The sequence below is a fragment of the Elephas maximus genome, chromosome 14, assembly GCF_024166365.1.
Source record: "Elephas maximus indicus isolate mEleMax1 chromosome 14, mEleMax1 primary haplotype, whole genome shotgun sequence".
NCBI lineage: Eukaryota > Metazoa > Chordata > Mammalia > Proboscidea > Elephantidae > Elephas > Elephas maximus.
Genome location: NC_064832.1, coordinates 89,785,484 through 89,806,742, shown reverse-complemented (window position 1 = coordinate 89,806,742; position 21,259 = coordinate 89,785,484). Strand labels below are relative to the sequence as shown.

The 21,259-nt window shown below is 45.3% G+C and overlaps 1 protein-coding gene across 1 annotated transcript in view; it reads left to right on the top strand.

The window, feature by feature from the left end:
- The window catches only part of ABCC4 (ATP binding cassette subfamily C member 4), a 324,633-nt gene that overhangs the window by 45,664 nt on the left and 257,710 nt on the right, over positions 1 to 21,259 (top strand). Inside the window, exons 2-3 of the mRNA XM_049853454.1 lie at positions 13,318 to 13,428; positions 14,183 to 14,303. Of these exons, the coding sequence (XP_049709411.1) occupies positions 13,318 to 13,428; positions 14,183 to 14,303 (232 nt within the window). The remainder of the gene's footprint in view (positions 1 to 13,317; positions 13,429 to 14,182; positions 14,304 to 21,259) is intronic.

Below are 21,259 nucleotides of genomic sequence, written 5' to 3'. Positions count from 1 at the left end.
GAAACCCTATTCCCTTCCTTGTAGTTTCATGCAGAGCAGCAACCGTTTTTTATTAGGCCCAATGTCTGTTATGTAAATAGAAAAGGGGTATAAAGTTAAGTGAACTTAAACCTCAACCCACGAAGATTCCACTGTACATCAGAGTGTCTCCAAGTATCCTTCATAGGTGCTGACAAATCTGCAGCTGCTTCCTGAACATTTCGAACAAACGTTGAGACATTCGTGTGCAGGCTTTATAAACACCGGAATGCTAGGATATTGAGGGCTGAGGTGATGCAAATGTTTGCCAAGGTTTTATAGACTAATACCCTGGTAGTCATAGCGGTGGCCTCAGAGAATAAACAGCCTGTGTGTGGGCTTCTGTGTAAGAATGGCTTGGCTGATGGGGGCATATGTGTGACCACCTGGTGCTCTGCTTCCCAGGCCAGTGTTCCCTGTTCCGTGCTGCCACTGCGAGGGCTCTTGGAGATCTGGCTGTTTACAGCCCTGCCTCTGACTCAGAGTGGCAGATACCGTTTTTGATCAACCCAGCCAGCGCCTATCACATTGCACACACTCATCTAATCTGTCTGCAGCTGTCTCAGGAACCATTTGCTGGCTGCACCTTAAAGCTTGAGTCAGTCGTAGGTCTGAGCTATGGGTCACGAGAGAAAGGCCAGCCGGCTATTTCTGGTTGTATCTTTTTTTTTGTTTTCTGCTGCTCATTATTTGGCTGTCTTTGAAGCATCAGAAACAACAGAGACTTAAGCAAGTGGCGCTGCACAGAGCCTTGCTACTCAAAGTGTGGTCCACAAACCAGTGTAGCCTACCTTCCGCTGTCCACTGTCCACCACCAGCACGGTCCATGGTGCCATTACTTGAAGCTTGGTCGAAATGCCGAATCCCAGGCCCCACTCCAGACTTACTGCATTCAAACCTGCATTCTGACAAGATCTCCAGGTGATTCATATGCACAGGCTTAGGCCAGGTCCTGGATATTGTTTGCTTGGGTGAAGCTGAGTGGCTATGTCACCCAGGTTCTGATGGGGAAGAGGAAGAGGAAGGCGTGGAGGCTTGCTCTTGGCTTTCAAGCCCGGGCCTCCTGTGAGTAGCACACATCTTCCTCTCATGTGACGCTGGAGGTTTCATATCAGGGCCTCACCTAAATGCACGGGAAACTAGGAGGTACAGTCACAGCACGTGCCAGAAATAAGAGGAGAAGGATGGGCCAGTCTGGTAAGGGGACAAGGCGTGGATTAGGTGAGCCGCACCGTGGATGTTGTTCAGTGGTCAGTATGCCTGCCTTTCCTTTCTGCATTCCCTTCCTTTTTTTTTTTTTTAAATCAATTTATTAATGAAAAGATTACAAAAGAGCTCATTGTTGATTAGCGATAAAGATGATAATCTTGTTTCTAACCATTGATAACTCCCTCTCCTCATAGAGAAGACTTCTGTGCCTATCAAATACCCAACATCTAGGATTTACTCAAGTATAGATGTCCCCTGAGTCTTCCTCCCTTCCCTTTTATAGTAGAAAATGACAAATATATATAAAAGTAGAGGGAATAGTATGATGAGCCCCAGAGTCCATCTGTGTCAACAGTTATCAACTCATGGCCAGTCTTGTTTCAGCTATACCCCTACTCACTTCCTGCTCTGGATAGTAAGTTTTCTTTTCTTTTTTTGGTGCAAATCTGATGAGTGAAGAATAGTATTTCATTGCTTTTTTTAAAAGCAAGGGTAGGTAAAAACTCGGATTTGTTATTGAGCCACCATACATTTGGTATGTAATTTTCACAAGTGTTTCTAGGAAATGGTCAGTATATAACTATTGGTTTGCTGTTAAATTATCCATTGCAATCACTTTGTACATCTTTCTAATTAACTCCACAGTCTAACAACAGATACAGAATATTATATAAAACAAACATACAGTTTACTGGATCACGATAAGGTTAACACCCTTGTAAAGACCACCAGGTGAAGAAGTAAGATTCTGCCATCAAACGCATCAGGTTGTCCTGTCCCAATCACAGCCCCATTCGTTCCCTCAAAAATAACTAAAACTAAACTTCAGGCTTCACGTAGCCTGTATTTCTTTGAAATATTCATGGGTGTATTGATAGTGTGTTTTTTATTCCATCATTCTAGTTGGTCTGTGGAAGATCTGATGGGTTCATGTTCTGCTTCTTTGTTGTTGCTGGGTGCCATTGAGTCCGTCCTGACTGACAGCAACCCCATAAGACTGAGCAGAATTTACCCATCGGGTTTTCTAGGCTGTAATCTTTATGGAAACAGATTGCCAGGTCTAGTATAAACCGCCTTTCAGTAACACAGACCTTATGTTTGTTGTTTTAAAACAGCTGTAAAATATTTCATCATGTTAATATACTTGCCATTTCTCCATTTTTGGGCATTCGTGATTTATCTACATTTTTTTTTAGTCATTTTATGAGTATAGTCATAAACTCTGTGAACTGATTTTTTAATTTTGGACCATATAATCGTTCCTTCCTAAAATACATATTGAGCACCTTCTGTGCCTCAGGTACTGGTCTAGGCTTTGCGCAGAGAAAGTGGTGGCTTTCTGCCACAGAGTTAAAAGCTTAGTTCTGGGGAGTAAATTCCTAAAAATTAAATATTTGAGGCTTTATAAGTTTAATTAAATATTCTGATATTGTTAAAAAGAAAAATTGAATCAGTTTGAAATATGACCGGCCTTATAAATGTGTCTGTGTTAACTGGCAGCATGGCCAACTGTGGAATGAAGAAAAATATGTAAAATAAATATTTAAATAGTGAGTCTAACATGGCACCTTCAAGTGACTCTAACTCTGATTACCCGCAAGGCTGATGGTTTCTGCCTGGTTTTCTTGAGCATGTCAGCTGTTTATCTCCAAGGACCCCTCAACCCATGAGACCCGTGTTCTCTATTCCTAGGTCTCCCTGACCTGATTTCTAATAGGTTAAGAGCTTGGCTGCTAACCAAAGGTTGGCAGTTGGAATCCACCAGCCGCTCCTTGGAAGCCCTATGGGGCAGTTCTGTCCTGTCCTCTAAGGTTGCTATGAATCAGAATTGCCTCAACAGCAACAGGTTTGTTTTTGGGGTTTTATATCAGAGTGGTTCTAGAGCTCACACTCCTCCCATCGTGTTCCTGAGAACGCTTCATCTGCCTTGGAATCCGCCCTGTTGCTGCTGTCAGTGCCACAGCAGCCTGGAGGCTCTTCTTCGTTCCACTTCTCTGCGTCTCTGGATGACGGACCAGGGGAACGGAGGAGACCCCGGTGACCAGCTGGCCTGGTAGACAGTATCCTGAATCCCTGGCCTTCCCTCAGGCATTCACCTTCTAAATTCTGGGAGTGTGGAGGATCTCTGACCTGTTACTTCTAAGCTTCCTTGGACCATGTACCCTGAAGCCTGACTTTTGGGTCCTAGTTGAACCATTTAACTGGTCGTGAGCTTCTCCCTGGGCCTCATGGACTGGACCTTTTCAAACTCTAACCTTCTACAATTGAATAATCATTTACTGTCAACCTTGATGTGGCTGTTTTTTCCCAGAAACATTTGTCCCTGTGGCTCCACGCCAAATTTTCATAAAATGCTCGTTTAAAACTGATAGAAATTTTTAGTCTCCACCTCAGGTCTGTGGAATGGTGGTGCTTCGGTTAAGTGCTTGGCTGCTGATCAAAAGGTCAGTGGTTCAAACCCACTGGCTACTCCAAGAGAAAAAGATGTCAGTCTGCTTCCGTAAAGATTATAGCCTGAGAACCCCATGGGGGAGCTCTACCCTGTCTGTAGAGTCACTGTGAGTCGGAATTGACTCAACGGTAGTGGGTTTTTTTTTTTTTTTGGTCAGGTCTGTGGAATCAGAACCCCTGCGGGTAGGGCCTGGGTTTACTTTAACAAGCTTCTTAGGTGGTTCCATTACAGGTTAAAGTTTGAGAACTCCCTGCTAGAGTTGGGGACTGTGGCCACAAAGCATTAAGTTGTTGCTAGTTGCCGTCAAGTCAGCTCTGACTCAGACCTTACATAGAACAAAGCAAAACGTTGCTCATTCCTGAGTCCGTTGTTGTGACTGTTGTGTCAATCCATCTCGTTGAGGGTTTCCTTCATTTTTGCTGACATTTTCTAGCAATTGATCTTTCCTGATGATGTGTCCAGAGTAACTGAACCAAAGCCTCACCACCTCCACTTCTAAGGAGCGTTCTGGCTGTATTTTCTAAGACTGATCGTTCTTCTGGCATTGCACGATACATGCAATATGCTTTGCCAACACCATAGTTCGAATGCATCAGTAGTTCTTCCGCCTTCCTTCAGTTATCGTCATGATAGTTGTTGAGTGTTGATTTTCTGATTCCATCATTAATTCAGTACTTCTCAGTTGGCGTTCTGCAGTAAGGAAGAACTTGACCCTCTCCTCCATTTATTTATGGCAATAAGGGCTTAAGGATTCTTATTTTGTTCGCTGGGCTCTAAGCCATTACCCTCAGTGTTTATTTTGATGCTCAGGCTTTCCTGTACTTGGTGAGTGGGCACACCTGTGTCTGTTGAACATGGTCCCATGATTCTTTGAGCACTTCCCTACGTTATGGCACAAGATGGTCCAGGCCCATCTTATACTTTTTCTCCCTCAGCCCTGGATTCACCTATGGCTCCACGGAACTCTGTTCTTTTAAAAAGAAACAAAAACTATTTTTAAATAAATGGAATGTATGTTTAGAAATACAGATCTGGGTACTGGGAGTGCTCGTTTCTACGGGACGTCATTGCTTCTAGGTACTCTTAGACAGAGCTAGGATCTATAAGTATACGTATACATTGTTGTCGTTAGGTGCCCTCGAGTGTTCTGACTCATAGGGACTCGACATACAACAGGACGCAACACTGCCCGTTCCTGCACCATGCTCACAATTGTTGTTATGCTTGAGCCCATTGTTGCAGCCACTGTGTCAGTCCATCTTGTTGAGGGTCTTCCTCTTTTTCGCTGACCCTCTGCTTTACCAAGTATGACGTACTTATCCAGGGCTTGGTCCCGCCTGATAACGAGTCCAAGGCATGTGAGATGAAGTCTTGCCATCCTTGCTTCTAAAGAGCATTCTGGCTGTTTCTTCCAAGACGGATCTGTTCATTCTTCTGGGAGTCCTTCGCTAGGTACACACTGTTTATACGCATACACACACACGCGTACATACGTACTGATTTCTATATCTTTATTTATGTACCTATTGTCTCAGTTACTTAGTGCTGCTGTAACAAAAATACCACAGGTGAATAGCTTTAAAGAGCAGACATTTATTTCCTTACAGCTCAGGAAGCTAGAAGTCAGAATTAGGGCTTGGCCCCTAGAAGGAGGACCTTCCTTGTCTATTTCAGCTTCTAGTAGCTGCTAGTAACCCTTGGTGTTCCTGGATCCTGGCAGGGATCTGTGTGTGTCTGTGTCTGTTCTGCTTTCTGTATTAGGTAGGACCCACCCTACTTGGGTGTGGCCTAGTTAACATAACAAGACTCTACTTCCAAGTAGGATCACCTCAACAGGTATAGGAGACCACACCCACCCCCCCCCCACCCCCGCCCCCGCATGCGGACTCCTGCTGGCTGAGAGTTGCCCCAGCCTCTTGGCACACTTCTTTTTTTTTTTTTTTTTTAAAACTTTTTCACCACTTATTCTTTGAAGTTAATTTCATAAGTAATTTATCAACAGATGCTTTTTTTTCCTTTGCTAGTATCTTAAGAATATAGTAATGTACTTGGTTTTTGTCTATTTATTGTATATCTTATAACTTTAATGTACTAGTTTATTGCCTTTAGTAATTTTGGGCTACGTATCCTAATTTTGTAATATCTGCGTACAAATTTTATTAGTTTTCTGTATTTGCTTTTTTTCCCTTCTTATGTAAGCTGTTGTTATAACTTTTATGCTCATGAGCTGTCTGTCTCTAAGATCTTGTTTCATATATGGGATCGAATTTAGCATAAATATTCTCCTGGTCACTATGAGCTGGAAATGACTCTGCGGCAATGTTTTTTTTCTTGTTTAATTTGATCTCTTGTTAAATTTGTTAGTTGTTTATGGATATACTTTTTTTTTTTTTTTTTTTTAAATATTGCTACTCTTGGGTTGCTACGAGTCGGAATCAACCCAACGGCAGCAGGTTTGGTTTGGTTTCAGACTGCGAATTTTAAAGAATTTAATTAAGAGTAAAAATTTGATTTTGAGTTGCTTTCTCAGTTTCTCTTACATAAGATATTTAAAACTAAGTTTTTGTTTTTGGAAGGTTGATTTGGGTTGTGTTTCTTCTTGTTTTGAGTTACTCAAGTAAATTAGTAATAAGATTTTGAATTTTAAACCCTGACTTCTCGTTTGCTTGGCCTGTCTTTATGGTAGAGTGGCCGAGTCCTAGGAGAGGACGAAGCAAAGTGAGGCGAGATTTGTGCTGTTAGAGGAGGCTACCCTGGGAGGATGAAATGGGTATGTTTACCTAAATGATGGCCCGTGGCCAGTTGTACTGGTCACACCTTCCTACTGTTTGTTTCTTTCAAATCCAGTTCTTAACTGGTTTTTCGGCCTTCTTTAGTCAGTCTTCTATAAAGGGGTTTAAAAACATTTACTATCTCCCCATTACCATCAGGATAAACTCTAAATTCATGTTTGGAATATAAGACCTTAGGTTACCCCAAGCGATTTTTGGACCTTTCTGTCTCCAGACAATACGTCCTTGCACGTATTGTTCATTTTTCTGGAAGGCTTCTCCCCATTTCCTTCCCTGTCTCCTCAGTGAACTCCAGAGTATTCTCCTGGGCTTTACTGAAGCTTCAGTTCTCCCTAAAAGCACCCCCCTGGCCTCCCTTGAGACCCAGACAGCCACACTGTCCTCACTTGGGTGTTTAGTTGGTTCCCAGACCTGGCCAATCTCCAGAATCAGCTGGGGAACTTTTAAAAGACTGTCAGTTGGGCTCCATCTTGGCTTACTCTCATGAGTCATTTGGGATTGTGCTTTGGGTATCTGTGGGATTTTTTTTTTTAAAAGCTTCCCAGGCTGAGGCTGAGCTTTAGGTAATTAGCCAGGGTTGGGACTCTTGGTGTGTATACTAGATGGGAGCTTCCCATTTGGTGGTCACAGCTCAGTATACAGCTGTGGTTCTCAACTTGAGCCTACAACTGAGTCATCTGGAGCCCTTGTTAAGATACAGATTGCTGGACCCCACCCTCAGTGTTTCCGATCATGTTAGTCTGGGGCAGGGCCTGGAAATTTGCATTTCTAACAGGTTAGGAGTCCCTGGGTAGCACAAATGATTAAGCACTGGACTACTAACTGAAAGGTTGGTGGTTCAAACCCACCCAGAGGTGTCTCGGAAGACAGGCCTGGCAATCTGCTTCTAAAAAGTCATGGCTTTGAAAACCCTGTGAGGCAGTTCTACTGTGTACACATAGGGTCACCATGTGTGGGAATTGATTCAACAGAAACTAACAACAAGGGATGGTATGCCACTGGTCTGGGGAACCTCACTTTGAGAACCACTGCTGTATAGAAAATGGGTCATCGCGGGGCTGGGAGGCTTAGGCCCTTAGCCCTAAAGCACCCTGCCAGTAAACCTGTTGCCGTCGAGTCGTTTCTGACTTACGGCGACCCCATGTGTATTAGAGTAGAATTGTGCTACATGGAGTTTTCAGTGGCTGATTTTTGCAAAGCAGATCGCCAGGCCTTTCTTCTGAGGTACCGTTGGGTGGACTCGAATCTCCAACCTGTGGAGCACATCAGCCGAGGTACATCACCCAGGAACTCCAGGGTTTTAAGGCATCCTGTGGAGACTTGAGAAAAGCCTGGAAGCAGATCCCGTGCATAGCTCTTGACCACGTTTACCACCAAAACCAAAAAACCAAACCCGTTGCTGTCAAGTTGATTCTGACTTCATATCGTATTGTAATTCTGTATTTACATGGAGCCCTCACTCAGCGGAGGGTTTTTGGCTCTCTGGAAGGAAGTTGAAGCAGTGAATATAGTAAGTGGTTTGTTTATACCCTTACGTTTTGCTTGCTAAAGGTCTGCTGCCATTGTCTGTAGATACTTGGCAGCCCACATTTGAAATAAGGTTCTGTAACTTTTCCAGAAAGGCAAAATGGCCTTAGGGAGGTGTTGTCCCTAGGCGATGTTTGGTAATGTCTGGAGACATTTTTGACTGTCATGACACCTGGTTGAGGGTTGGGAGTGCTACCGGCTTCTGGTGGGTGGAGATCAGGGGTGCTGCTAAACACCCTACGATGCATAAGTCAGCCCCCGCAACAAAGAATTATCCTGTCCGAACCCTCAGTAGTGCTGAGAGAAACCCTGCCTTAGGTGAAGGAGGTCCTGATGAGGTGGGGTGGGCCTTACCATGTGACCTGTCTGTGTACATCCCCATGGTTCCTGCCCCGGGATTGCCTGACCTCGGGCACCCTTACGCCCTTAGCCCTGCCTGATGAAACCCCCATACTGAGACACAGGAGCCCCCAGTGGTTGTGGCTGCAGACTGTCGATGGAAAACTAACCAAAGATTAATAATTTGCCACAGCTAAAATTCCTTTAAGATGTTATTCCTTCAGCAATACATGACTTATTTAAGTGGGACCAGGGCACTGGTTGCATGATTTACTGACTTCAGCTCTGCTTGTTCCCTTATACAGAAGTTTAAAGAGGTTCGCTGTGTACCAGGCAGTCCCTGGGTGCTGCAGAGGGTTAGCACCTTGGAAGAAAGGCCTGGTGACCTACTTCCAAAAAATCAGCCATTGAAAACCCTGTGGAGCACAGTTCTACTCTGACACACGTGAGGTTGCCATGAGGCAGAGTTGACAGCAACTGTTTTTTGTTTTTTTTTTTAAACTGTGATTTAGCTGAGCAAATTAGTTTCTCATTAAACAGTTAATACACAAATTGTTTTGTGACATTGGTGGCCAGCCACTCGATGTGTCAACACTTTCCCGTTCTCCACCCCGGGTTCCCTGTTTCCATTCATTCAGTTTTCCTGTCCCTTCCTGCCTTCTCATCTTTGCTTTTGGGCTGGTATGCCCGTTTAGTCTCGAATACACGATTGAACTATGAAGCAGGTCCCTCCTATACGTTATTGTTGTCCCTATAGACCTGTCTAATCTTTGGCTGTAGGGTGAACTTCAGGTGTGACTTCAGTACTGAGTTAAAAGTGCATCCAGGGACCATACTCTGGGGTTTGTCCAGTCTCTGTCAGACCGGCAAGCCTGGGTTTTTTTTGTGTGTGTGTGTGAATTTGAATTTTGTTCTACATTTTTCTCCTGTTCTTTCTGGGACCCTCTATTGAGATCGCGTCAGAGTAGTTGGTGGCGGTAGCCCAGTACCATCTAGATGTTCTGGGTTCAGTATGGCAGAGGTTGTGGTAGCTGTGGTCCAATAGTCCTTTCAACTAATCATTTCTTTGTGTCTTTGGTCTTCATTCTCCTTTGCTCCAGCTGGGATGGGACCAGGAGATGTGTCTTAGATAGCTGCTCGCAGGCTTTTAAGGCCTCAGTCACTACTCTCCACTGTGTAGAGCATAGTCTTTATAGACTGTTACACCAGTTGAGCTAGATGTTCCCCAAGACCCTGGTCCCCAGCCCTAGTAACTCGGTCCGTCAGGGTGTATGGATGTGTCTGTGAAACTTCTGTGACTTTGGACAGCAACTGGATTTGGCTGAGCACCAGCACTATGAATATTCTCTGCTGCTGTTGCTTGTCAGCCTGGGCAGAGCTACTGATTCATTTATTCCACAGAGTTTTCAGTGTCACTTTGTGCCAGGACCTGTGCTAGATGGGGTCTGTGACAGTAAATACCACAGAAAGACCATGGACCCTGCTCTCATGGAGCTTCTGTTCTAGAAGGATCAGAGGCAGAATAAATAAATCGATTATTTTTTTACTCCAACAAACAGATTGTAGCAAGTGGGTAGAGAACGTTAGAAGGGGAAGTGAGGTAGAGAATGCAGGTATGCTTGTATTTTTTAAGACAAGGTGGTCAGGCCTTTCTGTGAAGGTGACAGATTGAGATCTGGAGGAGAGAAGGTCCAGTCATGGGAGAAGATGAGGAAGAGGGTTTGTTTCTAGCATACGGAGCCAGCAAATAGGAGCTTGGCTGGTTTGCAGGACCCATATCAGGCTAGTGTGGCTGGAACACTGAACAAGGGGTATAGGGCAGGAGATGAGGTTGGTGAGCCAGGAGCGACTTGATGACAAGCATATACCCATGCAGGAATTTAGGTGTGATTTTACCTTATGATCTTATATTTTTAGGAAATCACCCTGGCTTTTTGGGTGGTGCAAATGATTAACATGCTTGGCTGCTAATAGATAGGTTGGAGGTTTGAGTCCACCTTCCAGAAAGACAAAAAGACGGGGCAGTGGTGCTCATGGGGGATTTACCCCTAGGAGATGTTTGTCAGTGTCTGGAGACATTCTTGATTGTCATGACCTAGGGAGAGGGGGGTGGGGAGGTGTAGGTTAGGGGATGCTGCTGAAAAAGACCTGATGATTTACTTCCAAAAAAGCAGCCATTGAAAATCCAGTGGAGCAGCTATACTCTGACACACATGGGGTTGCCATGAGTCAGAGTCGGACTCTATGGCAGCTGGTTTACTGGTGTTTCTGTAGAAAGATGGTAGGGAAATGGGTAAGTGATATTTGTTCCCCGTGTTTAATTCGACTTGGCCACAGGTCACGTCCAGTAAGATGGGGTGGCGACCATTTTTCAGATGGTTCACCTGTAACGTGGGTGTTCCAGTCTGGCACCAGATCGATTCCAGTGATGTCTGTGCTTGCATGAGAGTTGATGCTAAGGGCCTGGAGTGTGGCTGTGTAGGGCTGCAGAGAATGGGGAAGAAGCTGAGGGTGTCAGACTGGTTAGACTTCCTGAAGCCAGGCCATTTGAGACTTCATAAGGAGGTGGCTCCTGTGAACTTGAAGGGCTTTGCTTGTTTTCATTTTGGCTCCGTGGGGTATGCTAGTTCGGGGTTAGAGCTGAATTGCTGAAGTTGACAGAGGAGGAGCTGTAAGTTAGTGGCGAGCTACGGCAACCTTTTCCCACTCAACGCTGTTTCTCAAAGACTGGAAGATGCACACGTGCACACAATTGTGTCATTTCATCCTCTTTCTGAAACCCATCTGCAGATTCCAGGCCAAGAACTAGTACATTTATTGCTGTTTTTGTTGTTGTGTGCCATCGAGTTGATTCTGACTCATAGCGACCCGGTAGGACAGAGTAGAACTGCCCCATAGTTTTCTAGGCTGTAATCTTTACCACAGAAGAGGACGTGGAACCAGGGATATCACTGCTGATGTCAGATGGATCCTGGCTGAAAGCAGAGAATGCCAGAAGGATGTTTACCTGTGTTTTATTGATTATGCAAAGGCATTCTACTGTGTGGATCATAACAAACTATGGATAACACTGCGAAGAATGGGAATTCCAGAACACTTAATTGTGCTTGTGAGGAACCTTTACATAGATCAAGAGGCAGTTGTTCAGATAGAACAGGGGGATACTGATTGGTTTAAAGTCAAGAAAGGTGTGCGTCAGGGTTGTATTCTTTCACCATACCTATTCAATCTGTATGCTGAGCAAATAATATGAGAAGCTGGGCTATATGAAGAAGAGTGGGGCATCAAGATTGGAGGAAGACTCATTAACAATCTGCATTATGCAGGTGACACAACCTTGCTTGCTGAAAGGCAAGAGGACTTGAAGCACTTACTAATGAAGATCAAAGACCACAGCCTTCAGTATGGATTACACCTCAACATAAAGTAAACAAAAATCCTCACAACTGGACCAATGAGCAACATCATGATAAACGGAAAAAAGATTGAAGTTGTGAAGCAGCCGTCAAGAAGTCAAAAGGCGCATTGCATTGGGCAAATCTGCTGCAAATGACCTCTTCAAAGTGTTGAAGAGCAAAGATGTCACCCTGAAGTCTAAGGTGCGCCTGACCCAAGCCATGGTATTTTCAATTGTATCATATGCATGTGAAAGCTGGACAGTGAATAAGGAAGACTGAAGAAGAGTTGATGCCTTTAAATTGTGGTGTTGGCAAAAATATTGAATATACCAGGGACTGCCAAAAGAACCAACAAATCTGTCTTAGAAGAAGTACAACCAGAATGCTCCTTAGAAGCAAGGATGGTGAGACTGCATCTTACATACTTTGGACATGTTGTCAGGAGGGATCAGTCCCTGGAGAAGGACATCATGCTTGGCAGAGCACAGGGTCAGCAGAAAAGAGGAAGACCCTCAACGAGGTGGATTGACACAGTGGCTGCAACAATGGGCTCAAGCATAACAATGATTGTAAGGATGGCTCAGGACTGGGCAATGTTTCATTCTGTTGTGCATAGGGTCGCTATGAGCTGGAGCCGACTCCACGGCACCTAACAACAACCAGAGCAGATTGCCAGGTCTTTTCTCCCATGGAGCTGCTTGGGTGGTTTAGAGCCCCCGACCTTTTGGTTATCAGCCAAATGCTTCACCATTGCGTCACCAGGGCTCCTTAATGCCTTTAGGAAACTTCTGGAGCCCTGGTGGGACGGTGGTTAAGAGTTCAAATACACTAGCTGCTCCTTGGAAACCCCATGGATTGTTTCGATTTTATTATTATTATTTATCGTTACAGACTTAATTAGTATTTATATCTTTGTGATTCTTTGAGTGCTTGCTTACGTCGTGGCGCAAGGTGATGTTCCAGGCCCGTCTTGTACTTTCTCTGCCGCAGCCTTGGAGCCAGCCACTTCTTCAAGGGGGCCTGGTTCCTTTTAGGGGAGAATGGTACGAAGACACCAAAATTTGGAGTGCCGTCTGCTACCGATGTGTCACTGCTTCTGGGCCCTCAGTGGACAAAGCTAAAGAATGTACTCGCGTGCGTGTGTGCCTGTGTGTGAAAGCACGTATCTGACTTTCTTCTGTACCTCTGTACAGGTAGTCCCTGACTTAAGATGTATTCTACTTACAACGATCTGCATTTGTGACCATCTTTTTGTGTATCTTATCATTAGTAATGTATTAAAATATATCTGTCAGTTTATATGTAATGTTTTCAACCTCCAAAGACAAAGATCGGATTTATAAAGATACTGATAATAAAAGGCAATAATAATAATAATAATAAAAAAATGAGATGTTCGACTTATGTCAGAATCGACTTAAGACAGAGTTGTCAAAATAGAACCCTGTCGTAAGTCGGGGACTACCTGTGTATTTAAAATACAGATTTTTTTTCTTTTCTTAACCCATGAAGGTAGAGTTCTAAGTAGACAAAAATGTATGCAATTTTGGATATTAGTCACTTCTCTCTTAATTTTTAACAGGTGGCTAAACCCCTTGTTTAAAATTGGTCAAAAACGGAGATTAGAAGAAGATGATATGTACTCAGTGCTTCCTGAAGACCGCTCAAAGCACCTGGGAGAAGAGCTGCAAGGGTAAGCGAGAGGTAGCAAAGAGAAGGGCGAGGAAAAGAGAATTTCCATGCGTGTAGCTAATGGCATGGGTTGGGTTTTGCCTTCCTGGGTCTCCTACCTCTCTTTGGGCCCTTCTGGAGAGTCATTTTAGAATTCCACATTCACTTCCCCTTGGGCCTTCCCTAGGCTTAGCCTACCTTGGTGACCGGGGCAAGCCTGAATTTTATAGAGCCAGCAGCCAAGGCCCCACACGCTGAGAATTTGACCCAGGAAGATGGTGTCACTGGAGGCAGCTGTCTGGCCTGTCTGTACTGCAGTCTGCTTTTGGGGGATACTCTGGTGCTGTAGGAAACCTTGGTGGCATAGCGGTTAAGTGCTACCGCTGCAAACCAAAATGTCAGCAGTTCGAATCCACCATACACTCCTTGGAAACCATATGGGGCGGTTCTGCCCTGTCCTATATGGTCGCTCTGAGTTGGAATCGACTCGACAGCAGTGAGCTTGGTTTGGTTTGCTGGTGCCGTAAATCTCGCAGATCTTTGCAGTGACTTGTTTCCGGGCCTGGAGACCTCCCCTCAAGGCCAGTTTTTCTGGTGCTACAGATTCTACGTGGTACATCTTTCAGGCGCCCTGCGAGCAATGCGTGTGCATTTATGGAACAGTCGCAATGTGCCTGTGGCCTGTAATAAATGTGTGTCTCTCACTCTGCCACCTCCTCTGTTGTACCGCATGGCAGGGCTTGCCATTCTTCACTGTGCTTTGTTTCTCATTGTAGGTACTGGGAGAAAGAAGTTTTAAGAGCTGAGAAAGACGCACAGAAGCCTTCTTTAACAAAAGCAATCATAAAGTGTTACTGGAAATCTTACTTGGTTTTGGGAATTTTTACGTTAATTGAGGTAATAGCTTTTACATACGGTGAATCGTTTTTTAGTTACACGCGTAGTAAAGGTGCCAGCTAGAATTGGTATTAAAGTAGCTGGGGGCTTTCGGTGAGAGAGGATGCCAGCTAGGGATTGAAAGTATTTTAAGGTTCTAGGATAAAATGTGTCCAGGAAGCATGATTGAGTTCAGCAGTTGTATTTAACTTTGGAATGGGTAAATATTTACAAGAGTCTAATGACCACAGCTCAGAGGGAATTATTTTTTTAACCAATTAAAATACAGTGTTGTGAAAGGGTAGCACTGAACATAAAAGGAACTTGACACCACGTTAGGGGTGCATTGCTGGCGCTCAGTAAATATTATAAATACTAAGAGTGACCCTTGACCAAAATATCTGTAACATCAAGGAATGAATGCATGCTCTGTGGTTTGGAGGAAGTAAATTTGGACCAGAGCCTAGAATAATCTAGGACATTTTACAGGTGTTCAACATGTAGGTATTAAGTTGACCATGCCAGATCTGATAAATGCTCTCCCAGGAAGGTACTGTCACTTCTCCCCTCCCGGGGATACAGAACCTGGGGCATGGTGCCTGCACTGGCGGTGGTAGTGCAGAGGCTGGAGCTCTCAAGAACACACACTTCCTCAGGCTGAACCCTGTAGTGGTTGGCACTGGGAGCTACACCCCCCCTCTGTGGAGGAGCTCCTGGCTTCCCCATGAATTCCAGTCCATCTTGGACTTCATGCACCACCCATTCTGGTGTCTTGTCTTTGGTTGTTGGTGGGAAGGTGGGCTCTTGGTAGCCTGGCATTGCAGAGAGTGTAAAAGTGGATGTGCAGTGGAAAACCGGAGGCAGAAAGCCATGAGGCCAGTGACCCTCATTACCTTGAAGGGCTTCAGTCATGGTCCTCCAGCTAGACAGTGTTCTTCCTGGGGGCACAGTGCCAATTAGCATACCAGTTTTAGTCTTTGGTCTGCTGAAGGGAATGCTGAAAATCCTTCTGGGTGGCTTTGTGGTATCTTAGTGCCACATCAGTGACCCTGTGAGTGCCTGAGAGTAGTAGGAGTAGAAGGTACAATTGCTGCAAGATGCAAAAGGGCAGTGAGTTGTCATAAGTGCATTTTGCTGGGGTCAGGTGGGCAGACTCGTTTTATATGTGGGAGGTATAGGCCTGTTCAAAATGCTCTGTTTGTACTGATGGACAGTGTGGTCAGTGGGTAGTTAGGTAGGTACACTTTGTCTTGCAAAACTGGAGAAAACCAGGAGGCTCTGTCAGGTAGCAGGTAACTGGACAGTCCTGGGAGATTGAAGTTCTCATTAATGACACAGGTGTGTTGGCCAATGTGCCAGATGGTGGAGACGGGCATTTGTGTTGGAGTGTCACCTTTGTGAGGGCAACTACCACCACCTGGATACTGCTGTGGCCTTTTTAAAAGGCAGGTTGGAGATACAAACCAGTGGGACTGACTTGGGGCTGGGAGAGGATGCAGGAGCCCCTCAGGGTGTTTCTACACGGTCACAGGGAGTCACATTTTGAAATGAACACTGTGGCAAGGTGATATCATTGTGGCCAGTGTACCCAGGATTTCGTGGCCAAATGTGGCTCTCCAGCCTCCAAGAGCAGAGCTTGTCAGGTTCTGCGTGGCACCTTGGTGTGTGCCGGCAGCTCATGCCAGGTCTCTGGTTAGGTGTAGGCAGGAATGAGTGGCTTCAGGGTTTAGTGTTGGGTCATCTCCCTCTGTTGCCCCTGGTTCTTTCGTTTGTCTTTGTTGCCAGGGCGGGTGGGGAGTGGGGCCTAAGAAATTGAAAACAGATGATCTCAAAAGGTGGCCCGTCTGGCTGAGATTGAACTGAGCTGCTGGGCTTTCCTCACTGTCAAGAGCTGGTAGCTATTTGAGGTGGAGGTTCTGAGTCCCAGATGGTGATTAGACCCCAGCTCGATGCAGGTCTTGGCTATTGAAGCTTTTGGGAAAAGTAGATAGAGAGGTGGAAACCACAGAAACTGTGGTTCCTCTTGAGAAGCAGGCAGCATTGATTTCAGCATAGTCCAGCCTCAGTACTACCTGTTGCTTGGGGTTCTGGAAGGCCGGGATTGGGGTGGAGCTAAATAAGGGTGCAACTAGTAGACCTTTGGCTTTTTAATTTTTAATAATATTTTATTGTGTTTTTGGTGAAAGTTATACACCAAATTAGAATCCCATTTAACAGTTTCTGTACAGGTTGTCCAGTGATTTGGTTAAAATTTTCACAGTGTGTCAACATTCTTATTATTTCCATTCTGGTTGTTTCATTTCCAGTAATCTAGTTTCCCTGCCCACCCCTTACCTTCTCATCTTCGCTTTAGAGTAAGTGTTGACCGTTTGGTCTCATGTAGATGATTTTTTTTTTTGAGGAACACAGTGTTCATGACTGATAGTCTTTATTTTATGAGCCAATCTGTTATTTAGCTGAAATGTGACCTCTGGGAGTAGTTTTGGTTGAAAGTTTAAAGGATTTCTCAGGGCAGTAGTCTTGGGAGGGTCCTCTAGTCTCTATCGGTCCAGTAAGTCTGAACTTGTTAAGAATTTGAGTTCCTTTACATATTTTTCCAGGATCCATCCATTGTGGCATAGATGAGAGTGGTCGGTAGTGGTAGCCAGGCACCATCTAGTTCTTCTGGTCTCAGCCTACTTCTTAATGACATCACTGCCTTGGTCAAGCTGTGCACACTTCACATTTGGCATTAACTTTCCCGTCACCAAAAATAACAAATGTCTACTATATGGCGCTGGACGGGGCAGTGTTTGATTCCATTGTACATAGGGTGGCTGTGAGTTGGAATCAACTCGTTGGCACCCAGCAACAACACTGTCTAGAGAGCGCTTCCCCTGCAGTTTCTCTTGGCTTCTCTTTTAGGGGGGTTAGTTATTGGGTAGTTATGGCAGAAAAGAGGTGAATAGATCACCTGGCAAATACCGTGGCTCATACTCAGTAATAGGAGAACCAGTAGTAGTAATAGTACGAACTTGAAAAATATTATCTACCAGGAACTGCTGTGAGCACTTTACATGTAACATTACTTTTATTCCTGTGCCTAACTCAGTGAGATAGGTATTCCTATTATCCCCATTTTAAAGAAGATGATGCTGAGCAACAAGTAGGCCTATAACGTGCCCAGGGTCCCACAGACCAGTAAGTGACAGAGGAGAGCCTCAGTCTCAGGCCCTCTGATTTAAGAGCTTAACCACTTCTATGCTTGTTCGTTGTCATGAAAGCACATCCTGAGACCGTTTGTCTTTGGGGTCTCAGGCATGTATGTCTTGAATTTGGTTTAGAGATAATAAGGTAAGAGACAAGTAGCTCCCTGGAGCAGTGTAGCATGGCTGTGGGAGTCAGATCAGGAACTGTACATTAGACCAAGAAAGCATGTCGAGGTTACCATATCTCTTAGGGTGGGAGAGTCTGATGAATTGCTGGGAGAGCGGCCGGGACATTGAGTCCGGCAGTGGCATCATGATGCATGCAGGTTCACCAGCAACCCTTTGAAAGGCCGTCTTCCATTTATTACCTTCCCGGAAATGGATGAGGTTGTGGGTGCTCTAGTGGCCTAAGTTCTTGAAGATTCATACTCTTTGAAATTGATTTGAGGCAGACCAGAAGGAGGGGAGTGGTCTTAGATGGTGAAAGCCTTGGTACCAGTGCTCAGAGCAGAGGCCAAGATCTCTATTCTTTTACTTGCTGAGAGCCTCTGGTTCCCTGCTGAGGGATGGTGTCTCTACGCTGTAGATGCCTTTGACCTTAGTCTTAGAGAGCGTGTTCATTTGCTTGGCAAGAATGAGAACCCCACATCAATCACCAGAATGTGGGGGCACTTGTGCTCTGGTGTCTGAACACACTTTCCCATAAGCTGAGTACCTGCAAAGCATTGGGTATAAGGGGCACAGCCTGGGTGAAACCGTACTGTCCAGGCAGCAGATAAATCTAATGTGACGCACAAGGTGGGCATTTTTGCAGGAGAGTGCCGACTTGTTAGTACTTACTTATTAGCGCCGTGTTCGGGCCGCCATCTTGATGGTTTACAGTATAAAATTAGGCACTGGGCGATTATTCCGTAGGTGGGCAATGTGACTAGTGTAGGATGTCCATTTTAACGATGTGTCTTTAATGTAATAACTGGCAGGACGTTCAGTTCTAATGCGGTGAAGTTCAGGGAGCTAAGGGCTGACAGAGCTCACCTAGAGGTAGGCCTTTGGTTATTTTTCTGGCAGTGAAAAGAAGCTTGAAATCCAACACAAACAAGTAGTTTTATTTTCCTAGACTCACCTAGTGAATTTTGTTGTTTTGGAGAAGTTAGGAATGATTCGAAGCTAGCAAGGATCTGTTACATTTCAAAAACCATTTTCAGGTGCTGTTTTGTTTTTTAAATCATTACTGCTAGTTACTGAGTTAGTTTAATAATGAGCAATAGTTTAGTGATGAGATGAACGTTAGTTTAATAATGACCGATTTTATGAAGTGGCTTCCCATTTTATGATTTCACATCTGTGCCGTTTGTCAGGCTCTGCGTTGTAGGTAGTGGAAGATCTAAACTTAACTTTGGGTTGTGTGTTTTCTTAAAAGCACTATGACCTCTAGCCCTTTTTTAAATTTCTCTGTGTAGAGAAAGGAGCCCTGGTGGCGCAGTGGTAATCAAAATGTCAGCAGTTCGAATCTACCAGCTGCTCCTTAGAAACCGTATGAGACGGTTCTGCTCTGACCTACGGGGTTGCTATGAGTCAGAATCAACTCGACAGTAATGGGTTTGGTTTTTAGTGTAGAGGACAGGAGCCCTGGTGGTGCAGTGTTTAGAATGATTGACCAGCAACTCGCTTCTGTAGAGATTTACAGCCTTGGAAACCTTATTGGGTCCCTGTGAGTTGGAATCAACCTGCTGGCGGTGGGTGAAGTACAGAGAAAAAGATCCTGGGTGGTGCAAATGGCTAGGCTACTCACCGAGTGGGTGGTGGTTCAAATCCACCGAGAGGTGCCTCCAGAGAAAGGCCTGGTGACCTACGTCTGAAAAATTAGCTGTCGGAAACCCTGTGGAGCACAGTGCTGTTCTGATCCATGTGGGGTGATCATCATGAGTTGGACCTGACTCCATGACAACCGGTAACTGTTAAGTGCAGAGAATACCTGCGGAAATTATCCCTGGTTCTCAAGCAGTACACGGTTGCCTCACCAAAAGCTAGCAGCCTTCTGCGGCACTGACGGCAGCATAGGCAGAAATAGGCAGGGACACGAGTCTGGGGGGAGGCTTTTGAGGTTGGGATTTCTAAGTGGTGAAAATCTCTGTCCCATGAGAACTGAAGAATGATTCTAATGCCCTGAGAAACAAGTACTAGGATCATGGTGAGCACGGTGCTCCTGCAGGCAAACACTAATGAGAACCGAGCCTCCAGCGCGTTCCCAGCCCACCTGTGGGCGCCTGAGGACTGTGATGGGGACTGCAGCATGCCTCCACCAGCCCAGAGCTCAAGGTGAAAAGCAGGAGCTCCTGAAGCCCCTGAAAGGGCCAGACAACATCAGAGGTGTGTCCCCACGTCTTCCTGGGACCCTTTTTTTGAGAGATGAGGCTGTCAGCCTGTTAGGGGGATGCTGGTGGCCTGTTGCTCACCAAGGAGAGGGTTCTCCAGTTCCCCCTATTCCCGTGACCCTTTCCAGCTGAGCCATCAGCTGTTGGCCTTGTCTGAGTCCACTTGTGCTTGAATTGCTCTCCTCCAGTTGGAGGCTGTAGGAAGCCTACTGAGGGGAATGGTTGAGTAAATCCTCGCTTTGGAACTCAGCTGATGGGCAGTGTCTTAGTTATCTAGTGCTGCTACAACAGAAATAGCACAGGTGGATGGCTTTCACAAAGAGTTTATTTCCTCACAATAAAGTAGGTTAGAAGTCCAAATTCAGGGCGTCAGCTCCAGGGGAAGGCTTTTTCCGTCAGCCTTCTCATCAATCTTCCCCCCATCCAGGAGCATCTTGGCGTTGGGATCCTGGTCCAAAGACGTGCTCTGCTTCTGGCACTGGTTTCTTGGTGGTATGAGGCCCCCAACTCTCTGCTTGCTTCCCTTTCATCTGTTATAAGATGAAAGGTGGTGCAGGCCACACCCCAGGGAAACTCCCTTTATATTGCATCAGGGATGTAACCCTTAGAAACGGTGTTACAATCCCACCCTAATCCTCTTTAACATAAAATTACAATCACAGAATGTAGGACAGCCATACAATACTGGGAATCATGGCCCAGCCAAATTGATACACACATTTTTTGGGGGACACAATTCAATCCATGACAGGCAGGAAGTAAGCAAACAAAAGATCCCCTGAGTTCCACAGTAAAGTTTGTGCCTCCACTCAGGGCTGATTTCCGGAAGGCTGTACTGGGCCTTTGTATTCCCCAACTCTTTTTTTTCCCAAGTACCCACGTCACTTCGCTCAACCGAGCGGATGAGCAGGAGGATGCGATGTGGCTGCTGGTGGTAATGGCATGTGAGGACTGCTGAGGACTACTCAGCAGGGTTGGGGTGGAGGGGCGTTGTGAAGAGCAGACGAGAGACCTCCAGACAGAGGGCTTTATACCTCATAATGGTTCTTTGGCACCCAACAGTGTTTTTGTTAGGTGCCATCCTGTTGGTTCAGACTCATAGCGACCCTGTGTACAAAACACTGCCCAGTCCTGCGCCATCCTTGCTGTGTTTTGAGCCCATTGTTACAGCCACTGTGTCAGTCCATTTCACTGTGGGTCGTCCTCTTTTTTGATGACCCTCTATTTTACCAAGCATGATATCCCTCACCAGGGACTGTTCCCTCCTGATAACATGTCCAAAGTATGTGAGATGAAGTCTCACCATCCTTGCTTCTAAGGAGCATTCTGGCTGTACTTCTTCCGACATATTTGTTCATTCTTTTGGCAGCCCAAGTTATATTCAAAATTCTTTGCCAACACTGTAATTCAAAGA